General features: G+C 34.1%; 1 protein-coding gene across 7 annotated transcripts in view; it reads right to left on the bottom strand.

The window, feature by feature from the left end:
• Positions 1-21,863, bottom strand: part of LOC142225441 (acyl-coenzyme A diphosphatase NUDT19-like) — a 147,702-nt gene that overhangs the window by 90,358 nt on the left and 35,481 nt on the right. For 4 of the 7 annotated variants that reach the window (XM_075295192.1, XM_075295194.1, XM_075295193.1 and 1 more), the window contains exon 3: positions 4,720-4,893. In XM_075295192.1, the coding sequence (XP_075151307.1) occupies positions 4,720-4,824 (105 nt within the window). In that variant the 5' untranslated portion in view covers positions 4,825-4,893. Of the gene's footprint in view, positions 1-4,719; positions 4,894-5,005; positions 5,031-5,100; positions 5,261-21,863 lie in introns of those variants that run through there. The other 3 variants (XM_075295197.1, XM_075295196.1, XM_075295198.1) reach the window with 3 other exon arrangements.

The following is a 21,863-nucleotide window of genomic DNA, read 5'->3' on the forward strand; positions in this document are numbered from 1 at the left end:
TATGTGTGGACATGTGTTTTGTTTGTCGTTTTGGCATTATGGGCACAATTTTTTTTCTTGGTTCGTTAAAAGAAATCGGAACGTACGAGGAGTAAGTCAAAATATTCAGGAAAAGCAAATTAACATTAAGAAAAACGATGGAAAATATACAAAAATTACAAAGGGAAAATAACGAAATGGCACTATACTCTTTTTAGAGTTGGGACAGTAAAACGAAAAAAGGAGGAAACAGTAAAACAGTATAAAAACAAAGTTTAGTTCCTCTTTATTAATAAGTAGTCCAAGAGAAGTTGACGGACACCTTCAAATATAAAAGCGGGCATTAAGTTCGAGTTATGCAGCTAAAACAATTGAAAAAGTTTATTTTCATTAAAATGAATTATTAAAGAAAATTAAAAGGCAAACCAGGGTCATAAAGTGATAATGCCAACTTAATACCGGCTTTAAAGATAAAAATAAAATTAAGTACAAAACACAATAAGTTTTAAATGCATTTAAAATAAATTTACGTGTATATTATAAAATTATTTATGTATGTTTATACTCGACTCCACGTTCTTCTTTTGTTAGAGTTTTTGAAATCCTTCCAATATTTCAAACTTTTATACCAAAAACAGTTTTTTGTTACAAAATTGTTATTTTTGCAATAAAAATAATATTTTATCTGAAAGCTCAGTCCACTTCGTTAATATCAAGAACTTTTTCTGACTGTAAATCTTTAATAACCCACATTTCGAAGTTTCATTACAAATATAAATGTGTAAATTAAAAAAAAATTGTGTTCGGTCGGAGCAGGGATTGAACCCACGACCCTTTGAATGCAAGGCAGACATGCTAACCACTGCTCCACCTGGCCAACAAATTTATGTTTTTGTTAAATAATGTTATGTTTGCATGGGCTCGTGGGCGCTGCAAACTATGCTATATAAATGTAATTTATAACGATAATTGTCTACTGGTGACTATAACAGCTACGTAGTCCAGTGAATAGTGTGTTGGCTTACAAACTGTATGGTCCTCGGTTCGATTCTCCGTCCAGGCGAAAGGTAAAATTTATAAAATTGAATAATTTCTTCAACATTATTTGTATTACAGCAAAAGGTGCAAAGAACTAAAAAATTTCGTGGAAATGAAAATTATGTGAGGGAATGGGCACAATCTTCTTTGGGGAAAATTCTTCCAAGCATATACTATTTTTGGGCTCAAATTGCTTCCAAACATATAATATGTTCACATAAAACAAACCTATTAATGCTTCGGCAGTATCCAATAATATATGCGCTTCCTGCAAAATATGTTTGGAACATATGTTAGAGAAGTGATTTTTTTTGAGGGTGTACTAACGTCCATGCAGGAATTTCTTATTCGGATGCAATAAAACCCACAAAAGGTAGCGACGTCCAACCAAATTGATAGAATCGATGTATTTCTAATTAGAAATGCATCGAATTTCTTAGAAAGGACGTCTTTTATAGACAATCCACTAGTTAGGGCTAGTTTGGTACAGGACATCAGTCCGAACAATCTTAAATATTTGGCATATCGAACTCCTATATGTCTATTACAGTTAGATAGACAAAGACTTATCTTTAGGGCTGAGAAGCTCGTTTTCTATCACAAACGCTATGGTACGATAGACGACACTGTTTACAACATGGCACAACCTAACCTACAAGTTTTAAATAACAAGCAGACACAACCAGATTTTGTTTCAAGTTAGTAAGGACTAGCAGCTGGCTTATTCCACTTGGAATCAAAATGCCGATAACAATACATCAATCATGGGATGTTGTCAGGACCAACAGCTAAATGTATTTTTTTCTATTCGCTCTTTTTTTCTTTCTTCCTATCTGAAAAAATATCGCAACATTTACATGTTTACTCGAAATGTCTACATTGTTTGTTTCGTTTGTAGGAAAATGCATTTATATCAAAATTTAGTGTTTTCAATTTTTTTTTAAGATTCATTTAAATTTTAACAATGTTTTTTACTTTTTACTAGTAACTACTTTTACTAGTTTTTACTAGTAACCATAGCCCCATTCTATTTCGTAAATAAATACTTTTCGCAACATTGGGAGAATGCTCCTCTAGCTTTACCAGCAAAAAAGATGTTTTTCTATCCGTGTATTTATCTGGCTAATTAACGGTCCCTACGCCTTCAACAAGAAAAAGAGCATGGGCTTATCGCACAAATAGAAATTAAAAATTTGAAATATTTATATACTTTTTAATACATACACTGGTAGAAAAAGGCGGTATGTGGCCATTACCATTTGGTACCACTTTGTATCAAATCATTTACATTCCGTATTATTGTGGTATTAACTATCACAACGCTGTAACACATGATATGTAGACGTTGCGACCAATTGTAATTGGTCGCCTTGGTAGTTTAGATTTTTTTTCATGCGGCTTGTTATTTACAAAAAGTATAGAAGAATAGGTAAGTATAATATTTTTTAGCATTATTTATGTTTTCTAATTCGATCATCCTTTAATTAGATGCGCAACAGATATACAAAACCCTTCCAAATACAACAACAGACGACTTGAGGGATGCAATGCCTGATTTGCGACATGGAGCTGAATCGGGAAAAAAACTTTGCATGGAGAAATGATTAGTTTTTGTATGTATGTTATGTATTAAATGAAGTACGTAACAAAGACATTTTACGTGTGTTTTATTAAACTAAATATTATTAAACCAATACCATTTAGGTATTATTTGGCAATACCGCACTGTTTATACATCAATACCTTTATGGTATAAATAATAGTACCGCTTAGGTATTATTTTCAATACCATATTGGTACTTTCATAATACCGAATGGTATTTTCATGCTTTGCGTACCGCCTGTATCATTCGGTATTGATATTGTACCATACGGGGTTGGCTAACTATCAATAACGTACGGTATCGATTTGAGCCCGTATGGTAATAATTTTTCTATGGGTGTTCCACGTACAGCGGAGTAAAACTCTGACTTCTGGAGTCACAAGTGCATATCGGGCGAAAGATATATGTGGGAGCTATACCTAAATCTGAACCGATTTCTTCAAAATCAATAGGGTTATATTCTGACACAAAACACATACATCTGGCATATTTTAAGTCGATTGGACTTAAACCGTCACGTAGACTTTGATTACAAAAATGTATCCACAGACAGACGGAATTGGCTGAATCGACTCAAGGACAGAGAATGGAGTCGCCGCCGACCATTTTTGCCAGTCGACGCCGCCGCCGGTTATGTCGAATCATCTCGACTTAATTTTATGCGCCTTGCAGACTATAAGTTTATCCGGACGACAGTGGTCGTATCGAACATATCCCATATATTGGCCACATTATAAGTTAAGTCCGAAGTCATAATCGATACTGCTGCATGTTTATGGGATCGATAACACATTTACCGATTATTTAAGGGCACCTTATACGGTCGGATAAACCTTGTGACACAACACGTTGCGGCTACAAATCCGTTAGTATAAGGTCATGTTCGCGTGTTTCGGAGATGTGTTGGCATAAAATCAAAACAACTTTGATTTTTTCTGGTTGGGAGGCACAAATCTTTACGTGTAAGGGGATGTTCGCCAAACATTATCAAAAACAGATTTATTTTCATAATAAAAACACTCATTTTTGCAATGAAACTAATGATAGATAGCAAATTCCGCATGGGAATTTAAGAAATATATAAATCTAAACCAGAATTGTGGCAAAAACAGAAAAATTCCACTTCCATTCATGGAAAACTAGGCGAGAAGTATTTTTAAATTCATAAAGTAATTTGTAATTTATTAAATGTGGATTACTTCAGGAATCATTGTGTTGCCACATATACCCGGATTTTTATTGTTTTCTTCCATTTGTTTAGTAAAAAATGACTTCAACCATAACTTTTCGTACATCTTCATTGTTTATGTTTATGCTTCACTTTATTTTTTCATGTTGTCATCATATTTGTTCGTGCTGTGTAAGGGCAAAACTTGGACGAACACACAACAAATAGGAGAACCTCTGTCGTAGTGTTTATCCGACCGTGTAAGGTCCGCTTTAGTCATCAACGATTTGTCGTATCGGTTGGACACACTGTAAGATTCTTTACAAACACAGACATTCTGTCCGAAAAACTTATAGGCCGACCCATGTTGTGTCTCCTCTCCTTTTGGGGGTTGCAGACATATGCACTAACTTATAATACCTTGTTCCACAGTGTGTTTTTCCTCTTTATGTTCGCTCTACATTATATCTTCATTTTACATTCAATGACCATTGCTTTGTTAAAATTCTTTTTTTAAAAGTCAATTTCGGCCATAAAAGTAGATTTGAGTCGATTTTCAATAATACCAATAGTTGTTTAGTCGCATTTGAAAATTACCCAAAATTTTTTCGACTTTGGCGTACCAGGATTTTGATCTCGATTTTCAATAATACCAATAGTCGTTTAGTCGCATTTGAAAAAGACCCACAATTTTTTTCGACTTTGGCATACCAGGCTTTTGATCTTATGGAAAGTGGAACATTTAGATTATTTTACTGATTTACGATACAACGGTCCAAACAAACATTCAACTGTAACCGGAGATTAAGTAAATCGTCTTACTTACTTTGATTCATTTTATAAAAAAAGATAATCACATTATGGTAAAACTTTCGACCAGGGGGTTATCTTATCATAAGTAAACCAGAACATATGTGTTCAGAAACTTACCTCGTAGTCATAGCCGTCATTCGTTTTCTCTGGAATATTAGCACATATTATTAAGCTGGCAGATTCGCGCCATTGCGGAGATTTTTGTGATGGATCTGCAGACATTTCACACCATTAGTTTCGCGGAGAAGTGTTAAACTATTTAATCCAAAAAAATACGCATAACATGAGGCACTATTGATAAGAAAAAAAGAAAGAAATTTAATATCGCTTCATTCTTTACTGATAAATAGCAAGAGTTATGTTATCTAAGATTATATTTTAGAATCACTTTAAGAAATTATACATTCTGAAATAACAAAACAAAAATATGTATTAGATGTAAGCATTTCTAGTTTTTAACTTTCAAGCTACTTCATGATACGTTTCTACAGAACCAACCTCACCCTTGCTCTCCAAAGCATTTAGTCTCCCAAGTATAGCTTTCGCCTTACAATTGCCAATGCATTCGATAACACTAGACCTCACGCTGTAGACGTTGAACTTTCATTCAAACTTGTTTACAAACTCTTGAACCCATAGAAAAAATCTTGAACGTGAATCAACACACATGTGGTGTCAAACGGGGAACAAGCAGTGTTATTCTGACAACGATTAAATGACACCATGCGTTGTCGAAACAACAACCAGCGTTCATGAACTGAAAATGAATGGTTACACTGTTAAAAAATATGTTTTTTATATGTTCCGATATAAACAAAATGTGTTCCGGGCACAATTTTTAAACACAATATATTTAAGGACAAACATGTAATTTTAACTAAATAGTATTACAAACGTTGACATCACATTGACATAAGTAAATATTTTTTGACACATTCAAGAAAATTTATTTATTTTTTTCACTTGCTAAAAAAAAATTTTGTAGTTTGAAGGAAAAAATTGGACTTTAAAATTGCAAGAATGTCTTTAGTGCCATACGAAGTTCACGATGGATGCATTTGTAGTAAAATTTACAAATTTTAATAAGTAATTAACTATTTTGTGAGAAGTACGAATTTAGCAAATTTTTATGCTTCATGTGTGTATAATTTTTTCCCGTTTTTTAGTTCATTTAACTAACGTACGCAAAAAGTTATTAGAGTAAAAGAGACTTTCTCCAAACATAACAATTCCATGAACTAAAAGAAAGTTAAATTAGCTTTAGTGAAATATAGGGTTAATTTGTTTTGAGTGTATGTTGTTTCGGAAAACTGTTTTATGATAAGGCCAAAGATTTGATATGCTTAAGTCTAAATATTATTTAATTTGAATATTAGAATGAGTATTCGGAGTAAAGAGAATAGACATTCGGAACCAACAGAATAGACATTTGAGAAAAAATGTGTTTTCGCCTTGAGAGAGCATTTTATGTATGTGTTGACATGTGTTTTATTTATAATTTTGGCATTATGGCCATAAAAATAAGTAAAATGAAAAAAGGAGGACACAGTGAAAAATTAAACAATAAAATGTATAAAAACAACGTTTAGTTCCTCTTTATTAATAAGTAGTCCAAGAGGAGTTGACGGACACTATCAAATATAAAAGCGGACATTAAGTTCGAGTTTTGCAGCTAAAAGTTTATTTTCTTTAAAATGAATTATTAAAGAAAAGTAAAAGGCAAAACAGGGTCATTTTAGAGCGATAATGCCAACTTAATACCGGCCTTAAAGGTAAAAATGAAATTAAGTACAAAACACAATAAGTTTTAAATGCATTTAAAATGGTGTTAAATGCTAGTAAAAACTGTTCAAGCCTAAATAAATGTATGTGTATATTATAAAATTATTTATGTATGGGTATACTCGACTCCACGTTCTTCTTTTATTAGTTTTTGATTTTCCTGATTTCAAACTTTTATACAGTTTTTGTTACAAAATTGTTATGTTTGCAATAAAAAAAATATCTTATCGAAAAGCTCAGTCCATTTCGTTTATATCAAGCACTGTTTCTGCACTGTTAGAAAAATATGTTTTTCATATGTTCCGATATAAACAAAATGTGTGTCGGGCACAATTTTTAAACACAATATATTTTAGTGCAAATATGTAGTGTTCCTAAACTAACACTAAATGTTTGGGACACATATGTTAATATGTTAGAATATATTATGTTTGGGGCATGAATGTTTCCTAAAAATAATATGTGTGAAATAGAAATAGAGATGGAAACCGGGAAGGTTGACGAAAGATATCAACATAACACAGCGAGAGAATCAAAAGGGAGCAATTTGTGTTAAAGCACTTGCACGGATGAAAAAGACTGTTTTTCATATGTTTGGCTATAAACATTATATGTTTGGAACACAAATTTTTAAACACAATATTTTTGAGTGCAAGCATATAATGTTCATAAACTAGCATAACATGTTTGGGACATATATGTTAATATGTTAGAACATATTATGTTTGGGACATAAAATGTTTCTAAATATAATATGCTTGGATGCAAACATATATTAATTTAGAAATAGCCTATAAACATATATGTGTTTAGTAGCTTGGAGCGCTATTTAACAGGGAGCGATATTGAACTAAGTTGGTGGTTGTTGCTTGTTATTACAAAATTAACATTTTATTTTTCCTTGGGCAATTGGGAGTATATGTTACAGAAGCGATTTTTTGTGAGGGTGTGTATGTTGTTTCGGAAAACTGTTTTATGATAAGGCCAAAAATTTGATATGCTTAAGTCTACATATTATTTAATTTGAATATTAAAGCGTGATACGGTCAAAATTTGGTCAATATAAACTTGACGTATTTCTTTCAATTTTGCATTTAAAAAACCTGAACACCCCTTATTTTGAAGGTGTGTGTGAGTAGAATGTTGCTCCTATTTTCATTTTGGAATTCACTCTTCAGTTGTCAAAATGCCGTCCAAGCAAGAAGAGCAGCGTATCAAAATTTTGCTCGCGCATCGCGAAAATCCGAGCTACTCGCACGCAAAGCTGGCAAAATCGCTAAAATTTGCCAAATCAACCGTTACAAATGTAATTAAAGTGTTTGGGGAACGTTTGTCGACAGCCAGGAAGTCTGGATCGGGGGAAATCGAAAACCGGAAGCCGCTGAGACGACAAAAAGAGTTGCCGGTAGTTTCAAGCGAAACCCTAACCTCTCTCTCCGAGATGCCGCAAATAAGCTGGGTGTATCGTCTACAACCGTGCATCGAGCCAAAAAACGAGCCGGACTATCGACTTACAAGAAGGTAGTGATTCCAAATCGCGATGATAAACAAAATACGACGGCTAAAGCGCGATCCCGGAGGCTGTACACGACGATGCTGACGAAGTTTGACTGCGTGGTAATGGACGACGAAACCTACGTCAAAGCCGACTACAAGCAGCTTCCGGGACAGGAGTTTTATACGGCAAAAGGAAGGGGAAAGGTAGCAAAGGAAGGGGAAAGGTAGCAAAGGAAGGGGAAAGGTAGCACATAAAACTGTCAAAGTTCGCAAAGAAATATCTGGTTTGGCAAGCCATCTGTACCTGTGGCTTGAAAATCAGCATTTTCATAGCTTCCGGGATTGTCAACCAAGAAATTTACGTGAAAGAGTGTTTGAATAAACGTCTGCTGCCTTTCCTGAAGAAACACGGTTGTTCCGTACTGTTTTGGCCGGATTTGGCATCTTGCCATTACGGTAAAAAGGCCATGGAATGGTACGCCGCCAACAACGTGCAGGTGGTTCCCAAGGACAAGAACCCTCCAAACACGCCAGAGCTCCGCCCAATTGAGAAATACTGGGCTATTGTCAAGCGGAACCTAAAGAAGACCAAAAAAACTGCTAAGGACGAGCAGCAGTTCAAGGCAAACTGGCTTTCTGCGGCGAAGAAGGTGGACAAGGTGGCTGTACAAAATCTGATGGCAGGTGTCAAGCGTGAGGCCCGGCAATTCGGATTTGGAAAAGCGAAAGCCTAACTGAATATTTTTCCTGAATTTTATACTAATTGAACTTGAAAAAGAAATTTAATTTGATTTTTAAAATAAACGATTTCACCGGTTTACACGCGTTTTCCCTTGACCAAAATTTGACCGTATCACCCTTTAGAATGAGTATTCGGCATAGATAATAGAAATACACTATGTATTTCTATTATCTATGGTATTCGGAGTAAAGAGAATAGACATTCGGAACCAAGAGAATAGACATTTGAAAAAAAAGCTTGTGTTTTCGTCTTGAGAGCAGCATTTTATGTATGTGTGGACATGTGTTTTGTTTATCATTTTGGCATTATGGGCACAATTTTTTTTGGTTCGTTAAAAGAAATAGCAACGTACGGAGAGTAAGTCAAAATATTCAGGCAAAGGAAATTAAAAAAAGAACGGTGGAAAATATACAAAAATTACAAGGGGATCTTCATAGAAATAACGAAAGGGCACTATACTCTTTTTAGAGTTGGGACAGTAAAATGGAAAAAGGATAAACAGTAAAAAACTAAACAGTAAATGTATAAAAACAAAGTTTAGTTACTCTTTATTAATCAGTAGTCCAAGAGAAGTTGACGGACAACTTCAAATATAAAAGCGAGCATTTAGTTCGAGTTTTGCAGCTGAAACAATTGAAAAAGTTTATTTTCTTTAAAATGAATTATAAAAGAAAATTAAAAGGCAAACCAGGGTCATTTTAAAGCGATAATGCCAACTTAATACCGGCCTTAAAGGTAAAAATGAAATTAAGTACAAAACACGATAAGTTTTAAATACATTTGAAATGGTGTTAAATGTTAGTAAAAAACTGTTCACATCTAAATAAATTTGTGTGTATATTATAAAATTATGTATGTATGTTTATACTCGACTCCACGTTCGTCTTTTTTAGAGTTTTTGAATTCCTTCGAAAGTTTCAAACTTTTATAGCAAAAACAGTTTTTTGTTACAAAATTGTTATTTTTGCAATAAAAAAATAATATTTTATCCAAAACCTCAGTCCATTTCGTTTATATCAAGCCCTGTTTCTGATATCATAATATTGGTAGGTATGAATTTTGTACGTCTATTTCTGCAGTTCTCTTATTTGGATTAGTATTTTGAAAAAGGGCATCAAAATAGGGTTTTTATAAGAAAAGATCGCCCATTTTATACGCATTGGCATATAATGATATACAAAAAAGCATAAAACAGCGATAAATTAATAGGTATTGCCCAAAAAAAGCATTTTGCAATTTTATCAAAGAGTTAAAGAAGGGTACATCCTACAATAAATTTTTACAATTTACCAAAGACTTGTTAAAGGTTTGGTAAGCTATTAATCGTTTATGAATGCTATTTTTCACGAAATAGTTTATCAATCGTTTATAAACGTCAATTAACTTTTTATGAATACGGCTGTTAATCTTTAATAACCCACATTTCGAAGTTTCATTATAAAAATGTAATATAGTATAAATATAAATGTGTAAATTAAACAAAAAACAAAAAAAATTGGTGTTCGGTCGGAGCAGGTATTGAACCCACGACCATTTGCATGCAAGGCGGATATGCTGGCCAACAAATGTATGTTTCTCTTAAATAATGTTATGTTTGCATGGGCTCGTGGGCGCTGCATACTATGCTATATTAATGTAACGATAATTGCCTACTGGTGACTATACCAGCTACGTAGCCCAGTGGATAGTGTGTTGGCTTACAAACTGTGTGGTCCTCGGTTTGATTCTCCGTCCAGGCGAAAGGTAAAATTTAAAAAAAAATTATAAATTTGAATAATTTCTTCAACATTAGTTTTATTACAGAAAAAGGTGCCAAGAACTAAAAAATTTCGTGGAAGACAAAATTATGTGAGGGAATGAGCACAATCTTCTTTGGGGAAATTTCTTCAAAGCATATAATATTTTTGGAATCAAAATGCTTCCAAACATATAATATGTTCACATAAAACATAATATGTTCACATTTACATTGATATAACGAAAACATTTCCATTAATACAAAATGTTTCTTGATATTGCAATATTTTGCAATAAGGAAAAAAGAGTGTTACAATATTGCGATTTTTTAATTTATTTATATTTTGTACACTATAACTAATAAAAATTAATATTATTTAATTTATTTAATTAATACTTAACATTTTATGGGGCTAAATAGATGCAAAGTACCAAAATAGATAAGACAAAACAATTGCAACTCATAACAAAAAAAATTCTTTTCAATATTTTTTATACTATTTTATACCCACTAATTTAAAAGATTATACTCGTATGTACTCGTACTAGTCTAAAATTATTAGCACTTTTTATTCAAAAACATTTCATGCTATTTTCAGTCACTAACTTAAATGTTTTTATCTGTAAAGTTTGTTTTTGCACCACAAGAAATATTTGTAAAAAACTTTATTGTGAGTCAAGAACGCAACAAAAACTACTGCTATATTTATAAATACAACGACCAACAAAAAAACATCGATCAAGCGTCATCAATACAATGGTCAACTATTTTAATATAACGATATCAATACAATGATGAGGCATAATTAATATAACGATCAAACATTATTAATACAACGTGGTGTAATGGTGAGCATGCTCGCCTTGCATACACAAGGTCGTGGGTTCGATTCCTGCTTCGATCGAACACCAAAAAGTGTTTCAGCGGTGGATTATCCCACCTCAGTAATGCTGGTGACATTTCTGAGGATTTCAAAGCTTCTCTAAGTGGTTTCACTGCAATGTGGAACGCCGTTCGGACTCGGCTATAAAAAGGAGGAGGAGGAGGGCAGCACTCAGTGATAAGAGAGAAGTTCACCAATGTGGTATCACAATGGACTGAATAGTCTAAGTGAGCCTGATACGGGCAGCCACCTAACCTACACTCATAGAAAAAAGTCTGCTAAAAACAGCAGTCGATGTCTGCTGTTATATTTTTGTACTTCAGGGCGCAATGAACAACAATTTATAAAATTTTTAAGTTATAAAATTTTCCCCAAAGCCTATTTAAGAACCAAAAGTAGTTTTTGGTATATTTTTGTACTGTAATATACTTACAAGCTCCTAAATACGATCAGCAAACATTTTGTTTGCTGTTATGTCTCAATTCGATAAATATTCAGATTTTTGGTCAAATACTATAGATATTCATAAAATATTGTGTTAATTATGTTAGGATAGCTCCTAAGTTGACATTTTTATTTGTTTTAGCCAAAATAAAACATGTTTTAGTGTAATCGAGCTTCAAAAATAGCAGGAAATGTTTGCTATTTCAGCAAACAATGACTGCTGTCCCTTTTTCAGCAGACTTTCTGCTGTTGTAGCAGACTTTTCTGCTGTCCCTACTAACAAATTTCTTTAGGTGTAACCTATGACACTACTTCAACGCAAGAATCTTCACATTCGACTGCAATGGGTGTTCGGTCGAAGCAGGAATCGAACCCACGACCTTGAGTATATTAATAGATACTTCAAGGCAAAATAGGCTTTCATAATTTCAAAACAAACTTTAAATTTTTCGCATATTTTTCCGCGTTCCTCATCGGAAATTTCACTTCCCTTAGGCATTTTCACTAAAGATTAAAAATGTACACCAATTTTTTGCGAAAATATAAAAAAACACAATTTTATCTATCCTACGATCAATGTATGTTTCTTTTCACAATGTAACTGTAATGAGTCTGTGCACAAGGATTTTTTCATTAATTTCACACTTTTATGAATATTTTTTACTACACTTTTAAATTCTTAATTATCTAATTTTTACGATTTGAAAAACTTTCGCTCTGAACGGGCACCATAACCAAATGCCTTATGTTATGTTCCCACTGACTCGTTTCCTCATTCGTTTTTCCAAAACCTTTCGTCGTTCACATTGTGACGACCCACCCTATCTGATCCTATTTCCGGAGGCATTGGCTACCTTCTTGTACCAGCCGTGCTCGGATAATAGTAATCGGGTTCGTCTACATAAAGAAAAAATATTTAAGGTAGTTCTTAGTGGGAAAGGAAAATTAAAGTGGATGAAAATAGGAAGAGCAATGAATCAAGAAAAGGCGTGGCTTAAGATGTCAGTCAGCCACTACCGGTCCCACCGCCCACCCAACCATTTCAAAGAAGTTCCAAACTTCTTTGACCCCAAAAAATCCTTTATATATAACTCTTCATCTTTCGTGCAAAGAAAAGTATGCCTAGTTAGTATTCATAATTAACTATATTTTAACAAGAAAATATCAAACGGCAATTAGTAATAATATTAGTTAGACTAGTTGATAGTCGAGATAATATAGTGATGAAATATAATAATTATGAGAGTTAATTGTTCAAATGTTTAGAATTGATAATATTGAAACCTATATAAAGGGTGAAATTAATAACGGATGTGTGAAAACTTTGGACTACAGGATTGTGTTAGAGCATGTTGGCTCAAACGTAAAGAAAATAACTTATAATACCCTGTTCCACAGTGTGGAGCAGGGTATAACAAGTATATACGGCCGTAAGTTCGGCCAGGTCGAATCTTATGTACCCTACACCATGGATTGCGTAGAAACTTCTACGAAAGACTGTCATCCACAATCGAAATACTTGGGTTGTGGTATCTTAAAAGTTCTTAACATCGTTTTCTAAATTGTGAGTTAGTCCATACGTGGTATATATTAGACAAAAAAGTTATGTATAGTTAAGTCTACAAATAATTACGAATCGATATGGACTTTTTGCACGGTACGTAGAGAGCCAGAATTGAAATATGGGGGTCGCTTATATGGGGGCTATACAATTATGAACTTGATATGGACCAATTTTTGTGTGATTGGAAATCGATTTATCTGTGGAATATATATATAACTATAGACCGATATGGGCCTAGTTAGACATGGTTGTTAACGACCACTTACTGGCACAATGTACCAAATTTCAACTCACTCGGATGAAATTTGCTCCTCCAAGAGGCTCCAAAACCAAATCTTGGGATCGGTTTATATGGGGCTATATATGATTATGGACTGATATGGACCACTTTTGGCATGGTTGTTAAATATCATATACGATCACCACGTACCAAATTTCAAGCAGATCGGATGAATTTTGCTTCTCCAAAAGACACCGGAGTTCACATGTGGGGATCGGTTTATATGGGAGCTATATATAATTATGGGCTGATAGGAACCAATTCCTGCATGGTTGTTAGATACCATATACTAACATCACGTACCGAATTTCAACCGAATGGGAAGAATTTTGCTCTTCCAAGGGGCTCTGGAGGTCCAATCTGGGGATCGGCTTATATGGGGCCTATATATAATTATTGACCGATTTCGACCAATTTTTCCATGGGAGTTTGAGGCCATATATTAACACCACGTACCAAATTTCAACTGAATCAGATGAATTTTGGTCTTCCAAGAGGCTCCGGAGGTCAAATCTGGTGATCGGTTTATATGGGGACTATATATAATTATGGACCGATGTGGACCAATTTTTGCATGGTTGTTAGCGACCATATACTAACACCATGTACCAAATTTCAGCCGGATCGGATGAAATTTGCTTCTCTTAGAGGCCTCGGAAGCCAAATCGGGGGATCGGTTCATATGGGGGCTATATATAATTATTGGCCGATGTGGACCAATTTTTGCATGGTTGTTAGATACCATATACTAACACCATGTACCAAATTTCAGCAGGATCGGATGAAATTTGCTTCTCTTAGAGGCCTCGTAAGCCAAATCGGGGAATCGGTTTATATGGAGGCTATATATAATTATGGACCAATGTGAACCACTTTTTGCATGGTTATTAGAGACCATATACTAACACCATGTACCAAATTTCAGCCGGATGATATGAAATTTGCTTCTCTTAGAGGCCTCGCAAGCCAAATCGGGGGATCGGTTTATATGGGGGCTATATATAATTATGGACCGATGTGGACCAATTTTTTCATGGTTGTTAGAGACCATATACTAACACCATGTACCAAATTTCAGCCGGATCGGATGAAATTTGCTTCTCTTAGAGGACTCGCAAGCTAAATCGGGGGATCGGTTTATATGGGGGCTATATATAATTATGGACCGATGTGGACCAATTTTTGCATGGTTGTTAGAGACCATATCCTAACACCATGTACCAAATTTCAGCCGGATCGGATGAAATTTGCTTCTCTTAGAGGCCTCGCAAGCGAAATTTTGGGGTCCGTTTATATGGGGGCTATACGTAAAACTGGACCGATATGGCCCATTTGCAATACCATCCGACCTACATCAATAACAACTACTTGTGCCAAGTTTGAAGCCGATAGCTTGTTTCGTTCGGAAGTTAGCGTGATTTCAACAGACGGACGGACGGACATGCTCAGATCGACTCAGAATTTCACCACGACCCAGAATATATATACTTTATGGGGTCTTAGAGCAATATTTCGATGTGTTACAAACGGAATGACAAAGTTAATATACCCCCCATCCTATGGTGGTGGGTATGAAAATTTGGCTATCGAAGCACTGTATTGCAATGCAAATGGCAAACACGGCAGATAGCGTTGAGGTTGCTTCGGTGGAGTCTGCTATCCCGGCGAAGTCTATCTTAAATAAATGGAATAAATGGAAATCAAGCATCCAATGAAGCAAACAAACTAGGACCGGGGAAAAAGGGGAAGTCCAGCCCCAAGCATTAAAATCTACAATGCCAACGTAAAACAGTTAATTGACAAATATAGGTTCCATGACAGGGTCATTGATATGTTAAATTCGACTTGTTACCTATGAATAGGAGCATTTAAACCACCGATTGGTTTAAATGCTCCAGGAATCATTGTAAGGACTTGCGAAGGATAACTGGTTTTAAGGCGTTATTTGTTGCACTGAAAAAACAGTGAACCCACCAGGAAGAAAACTTTGGGTTAATTTTAGAAAATTTTGAATATTTGTAGAAAATTTTAACTAAACAGTATTACAAACGTTGGCATCACGTCGATGTCATACAAATAAGTAAATATTTGTCGACAAATTCAAGAAAATTTATTAGACATAACTAAGTTTTTTCACTTGTTAAGGAAAATTTTGTAGTTTGAAGGAAAAACGTGGAGTTCAAAATTGCAAGAATGTCTTTAGTGACATACGAAGTTCATGATGGACGCATTTTTGGCAAAGTTTACAAATTCAAAGAAATTCTGAACTATTTTGTGGAAGGCAGGAATTTAGTTAATCGTTATGCTTTATTTCAGTATATTTTTTTCCTCGGTTATAGTTAATTTAACTAACGTGCACAAAAAATTATTAGAGTAAAGGAAACTTCCTCCAAACATAATAATTCCATGAACTAAAATAAAGTTAAATTGGCTTTAGTGAAATAGAGAGTTCACCTTTTTTGAGTGTGTGAAATCAGAAAAGCCGGTGCAGGGCTGGCCTTACCAGGAGATATAATACATAAGTTTAGGCATTTTAAGAACTGTAAGATATTTACGCTAGAAGTATATATACGAATAGAATATACAAACATTGCAATATATACGTGCTTCCTGCAAAATAGGTTTGGGACATATGTTAGAGAACCGATTGTTTTGGGGGCGTACTCATTCCAAACACCTTTTGGTAAAAAACTATAACACTAAAATATATAACTATTTTTTAAACTCTATTTGAGCCATAAGCCTATGTTATGTTTCGCTGAAGGCATTAGGTGCTTAATCAACCTTAAGTATCCCGACACCGACTCTCGAAAAACATCGAATACAGTATTAACAATTAGCAATAACTTTGGAATTACATATTCATTTGGGCGAAAACACAATGAGGGAAAAAATAAGACAACTTATTTTTTCCGAAACGAAATCGCCCTTAAAAATTTTAACAAGTACTGGTATATTAAACATTATTGCAAAAAACTGTATTATGTGGAGAAACAAATTAAAAGATAAATAGAATGAATTACTATGCGCACAGACTAGACTGATCAAAACCGGGGGACCGGTTTATCTTCTTACACCGATAGTCGGTTTTCGTGAGAATCCCATTTTCGGTGGATCGACAGAACCGGTGTTTTCAATGCCTCACAACCGGCTTTCGGTTTCTATATTCTCATTGTAAAATTGTCAAGTTAATGCCAAATTTAGGCAAATACATCTGAGTATTTTAATAAACTGCAATGAAAACGCTTCCAAATTTGTGTCAAACTTTTAATAAATTATCGAATTATTTTTTTGTTGAATACCCAGGGGAACAACATTGAATTGTTTTTGTGTTGATTTGAAATTCATAGCAAATTTTTAGTATTTTGATGTCGCTGAATCCAAATCTGCACTTGGTTTTTTTTCTATCAGCTCGATTTTTCGAGATATACCGTTATGTTAAAAAATAGGGCACTTCCGCTACATATATTGGAATAACTTGAAAACGGTTCAACATATTAAAGTAACAAGTATATACAGCAGTAAGTTCGGCCGGGCCGAATCTTAAATACCCACCACCATGAATCAAATATTAGGACTTCCTTTGAAATTTCAGGGAGGGTTGAGGACAGAGCAGAGCAGTTCAACCAGTACACTTCCTGAAGATAAATTTAAAGATTTTACCTATGAAGACTATATCAGATTCTGGATTTATAAGAACCATTTTTGTTTGAGTTTTAGAGGAATCAGTAACATCTCTTGTAAGTGTGCAAGAAAATTATAAAATAACGTCTTGATTTGAAATCTTAAATCTGTACATTTTCACCGGAGGAGTAAAATCTGGAAATTTTACATTGAGTTTCAAGCAATTTTCATGATCAGTGCGCCTTCTATACCCTCAAGAAATGAAATCGGTCTATATGGAGGCCTTACCAAATGGACCGATAAAAACTTAATCCAATATACGTTTTTGTGACCCTAAAATACCAGAATATTTACAATTCCAGGCAAATCGGATAAAAACTACGGTTTCTATAAGCCCAAGACCCCAAATCGGGAGGTCGGTTTATATGGGGACCATACCAAAACATGGACCGATGCTCACCATTTTTGGCACACCTCTTTATGGTTCTAAAATGCCTCTAGATTTTCAATTTCAGGTAAATTGAATAAAAATTGCGGATTCTAGAAGCCCAAGAAGTAAAATCGGGAGATCGGTCTATATGGGGGCTATACCAAAACATGGACCGATACTCACCATTTTCAGCACACCACTTTATGGTCATAAAATACCTCTAGATTTTCAATTTCAGGCAAATTGGATAAAAACTACGATTTCTATAAGCCCAAGACCCCAAAACGGGAAGTCGGTTTATATGGGGACTATATCAAAACCTGGATCGATATAGCCCATCTTCGAACTTGACCTGCCTGCAGACAAAAGACGAGTTTGTGCAAAATTTCAGCACGATTGCATCATTATTGAAGACTGTAGCGTGATTACAACAGACAGCCGGACATGGTTATATCGTCATAGAATTTCTTCCTGATCAAGAATATATATACTTTATATTGTCGGAAATCGATATTTCGATGTGTTACAAACGGAATGACAAACTTATTACACCCCGTCGCCCTTCTATGGTGGTGGGTACAAAAAAAAAATAAGAAAATCCCTAACAGTATTCAATTTAAGCCGTATTTACATTGTTTTTCAATTTTGCACACTCAAAACAAAGTTTACTTGGATCCAAAAATTTTGATCTTGCCCAAATGATTTTGGTATTGATTCCGAGCCAAAGACCTATCTGCCTTTAAGTCTAGGACCAATAAAATTAAAATTAGGTATCCTAATCTCATTTATCAAATTTTCATTCTCTCTTCGAGGTTTATTAATAAAGGTACTCACGTACAAACAAATGCCAGTTTAAGAGCCTGTTTCGGTATGTCGAACGAGCTCTATCGATCGACTGAAATGGAAACAAACAGCTGAATTTACAACCAAAAATCAGCTGTTTCTATGCATTTAAGTCGATCGATAGACCTCGTTCGACATACAGAAACAGGCTGTAAAAATCCAAATTATAAAACTTTAAATCAAAGACGCTGAATCCTCAAAATAAGACTTAGCCTATATTTAAAGCGTTTTTTTTTTCTTAAATCTAAAGTTTCAATATTTCAGTTGATTTAAGGACAATTTCTTTATATCAAAAATGTGTTTCTTTACTTTAAGGAAAATTAGCTTTAGTTCAAAGACGTGCGACTTTAACGGAGGGACGCCAATTTACAAAATTTGTGTCCCAAATTTAATGAAACAAATTTTTGAAGCAAAGATTATAAACTTTATTTTAATTAAAATTTCATTATTTTAAAAAAATAGTCCTTAATATTTTGTACATTTCACATCCTAAAATTTAGATTGCGTAATCTTTAATATCACGTAAATATTTTTTTCAGTGCAAGTAGTTTTAGAGATACCATTCAAGTTTTGAAAAAAAATTGAGATTTTTAACAAAAAAAAAAATTTTTTTTGATCTTTAAAAATTCCCAAAAAATAAAAATTCCCTTTAAGCCGTGTTTACATTGTTTTAAAATTGTCCAAGTAGGTTTGAAGATATCGTTAAATTTTTGTCATAACATGAAAGAAAAAAATGTTTGGACTAAGGTCAACTTAACTTTAATTCAGTAAAATTCCTTAAAATTAATGAAATTGCCTTTAAACTTGTCCTTTTGCATCTTCACTACAAAGCAAAAAAGCAAATTTTTAAAGACGTTTTTTGCTTGAAACATAGCATATTTTCTTATTAAATACCTTGAGATCGTTTTTTTGTATGTATTAGTTCCTTTATTCTTCAATATTTCGCAATTACGTTGAATTGCTTCATCAGGAGTAGATCTACAATAAAATTGATTGATATTTTTAATCACGACATATAAATTATTTGTAACAAAAATTTGTCAAATAATTAAAGATTTTAACAAATGTATATCAACAAGTGTCAGGAGAACAGGACATACTTATTTTTTATACCCTCCATCATAGGATGGGGGTATATTAACTTTGTCATTCCGTTTGTAACACATCGAAATATTGCTCTAAGACCCCATAAAGTATATAAAGGGTGATTTGTTAAGAGCTTGATAACTTTTTAAAAAAAAAAACGCATAAAATTTGCAAAATCTCATCGGTTCTTTATTTGAAACGTTAGATTGGTCCATGACATTTACTTTTTGAAGATAATTTCATTTAAATGTTGACCGCGGCTGCGTCTTAGGTGGTCCATTCGGAAAGTCCAATTTTGGGCAACTTTTTCGAGCATTTCGGCCGGAATAGCCCGAATTTCTTCGGAAATGTTGTCTTCCAAAGCTGGAATAGTTGCTGGCTTATTTCTGTAGACTTTAGACTTGACGTAGCCCCACAAAAAATAGTCTAAAGGCGTCAAATCGCATGATCTTGGTGGCCAACTTACCGGTCCATTTCTTGAGATGAATTGTTCTCCGAAGTTTTCCCTCAAAATGGCCATAGAATCGCGAGCTGTGTGGCATGTAGCGCCATCTTGTTGAAACCACATGTCAACCAAGTTCAGTTCTTCCATTTTTGGCAACAAAAAGTTTGTTAGCATCGAACGATAGCGATCGCCATTCACCGTAACGTTGCGTCCAACAGCATCTTTGAAAAAATACGGTCCAATGATTCCACCAGCGTACAAACCACACCAAACAGTGCATTTTTCGGGATGCATGGGCAGTTCTTGAGCGGCTTCTGGTTGCTCTTCACTCCAAATGCGGCAATTTTGCTTATTTACGTAGCCATTCAACCAGAAATGAGCCTCATCGCTGAACAAAATTTGTCGATAAAAAAGCGGATTTTCTGCCAACTTTTCTAGGGCCCATTCACTGAAAATTCGACGTTGTGGCTCGTTAGTAAGTCTATTCATGATGAAATGTCAAAGCATACTGAGCATCTTTCTCTTTGACACCATGTCTGAAATCCCACGTGATCTGTCAAATACTAATGCATGAAAATCCTAACCTCAAAAGAATCACCCTTTATATGTTGAGATATTTTATTCAGAGAGGGACAGAGAGAGAGAGAGAGTATGGAGAAAGATACCGAGATGGAAACCGGGATGGTTGACGAAAGATATCAACATAACACAGCGAGAGGATGAAAAGAGAGCAATTTCTGTGAAGCCGCTTGTATGTTGTTTCGGAAAACTGTTTTATGATAAGGCCAAATATTTGATATGCTTAAGTCTAAATATTATTTAATTTGAATATTAGCATGAGTATTCGGAGTAAAGAGAATAGACATTCACACGGATGAAAAAGACTGTTTTTCATATGTTTGGCTATAAACATTATATGTTTGGAACACAAATTTTTAAACACAATATTTTTGAGTGCAAGCATATAATGTTCATAAACTAGCATAACATGTTTGGGACATATATGTTAATATGTTAGAACATATTATGTTTGGGACATAAAATGTTTGTAAATATAATATGCTTGGATGCAAACATATATTAATTTAGAAATAGCCTATAAACATATATGTGTTTAGTAGCTTGGAGCGCTATTTAACAGGGAGCGATATTGAATTAAGTTGGTGGTTGTTGCTTGTTATTACAAAATTAACACTTTATTTTTCCTTGGGCAATTGATCAGCTACTTCTTTGATCCTTACAAACTGTGTGGTCCGCTGTTCGAATCCCCGTCCGGCAAAAGGTAAAATTAAAATAAAAAAAAATCATACAATTGAATAATTTCTTCGAAAACCTATGTTGTTAGCACCTATATTACCTGTTTATTTTCATAATTCATTATGATTGTAAATATATAAATAAATAAATAAAATTTTGAGCACAATATTGTTTGGGAGAATTTTTTTTAAGCATATAATATTTTTGGGTGCAAAATGCTTCCAAACATATTATATGTTCACATAATAACATATTGTTTTTGGAAGACAACATTATTGAATTTGGATGCAAAAATACAAAATGTTTGGAACTTAGACTACCCAAACATATATTGTTTAGACCAATATGCTTTCAAACATATTATATATTGGAAGAGATCAAACATATAAATGTTTGGGCAATACCCAAAAATGTATATGCTTGAAGCAAAATATGTTTGGGAGTATTTGTTACAGAAGCGATTTTTTGTGAGCGTGCAGAACCAAGATAATAGACATTTGAAAAAAACAGCACGTGTATTCGCCTTGAGAGCAGCATTTTATGTATGTGTGGACATGTGTTTTGTTTGTCGTTTTGGCATTATGGGCACAATTTTTTTTCTTGGTTCGTTAAAAGAAATCGGAACGTACGAGGAGTAAGTCAAAAT

The sequence above is a fragment of the Haematobia irritans genome, chromosome 2, assembly GCF_050003625.1.
Source record: "Haematobia irritans isolate KBUSLIRL chromosome 2, ASM5000362v1, whole genome shotgun sequence".
NCBI classification, from domain to species: Eukaryota; Metazoa; Arthropoda; class Insecta; order Diptera; family Muscidae; genus Haematobia; species Haematobia irritans.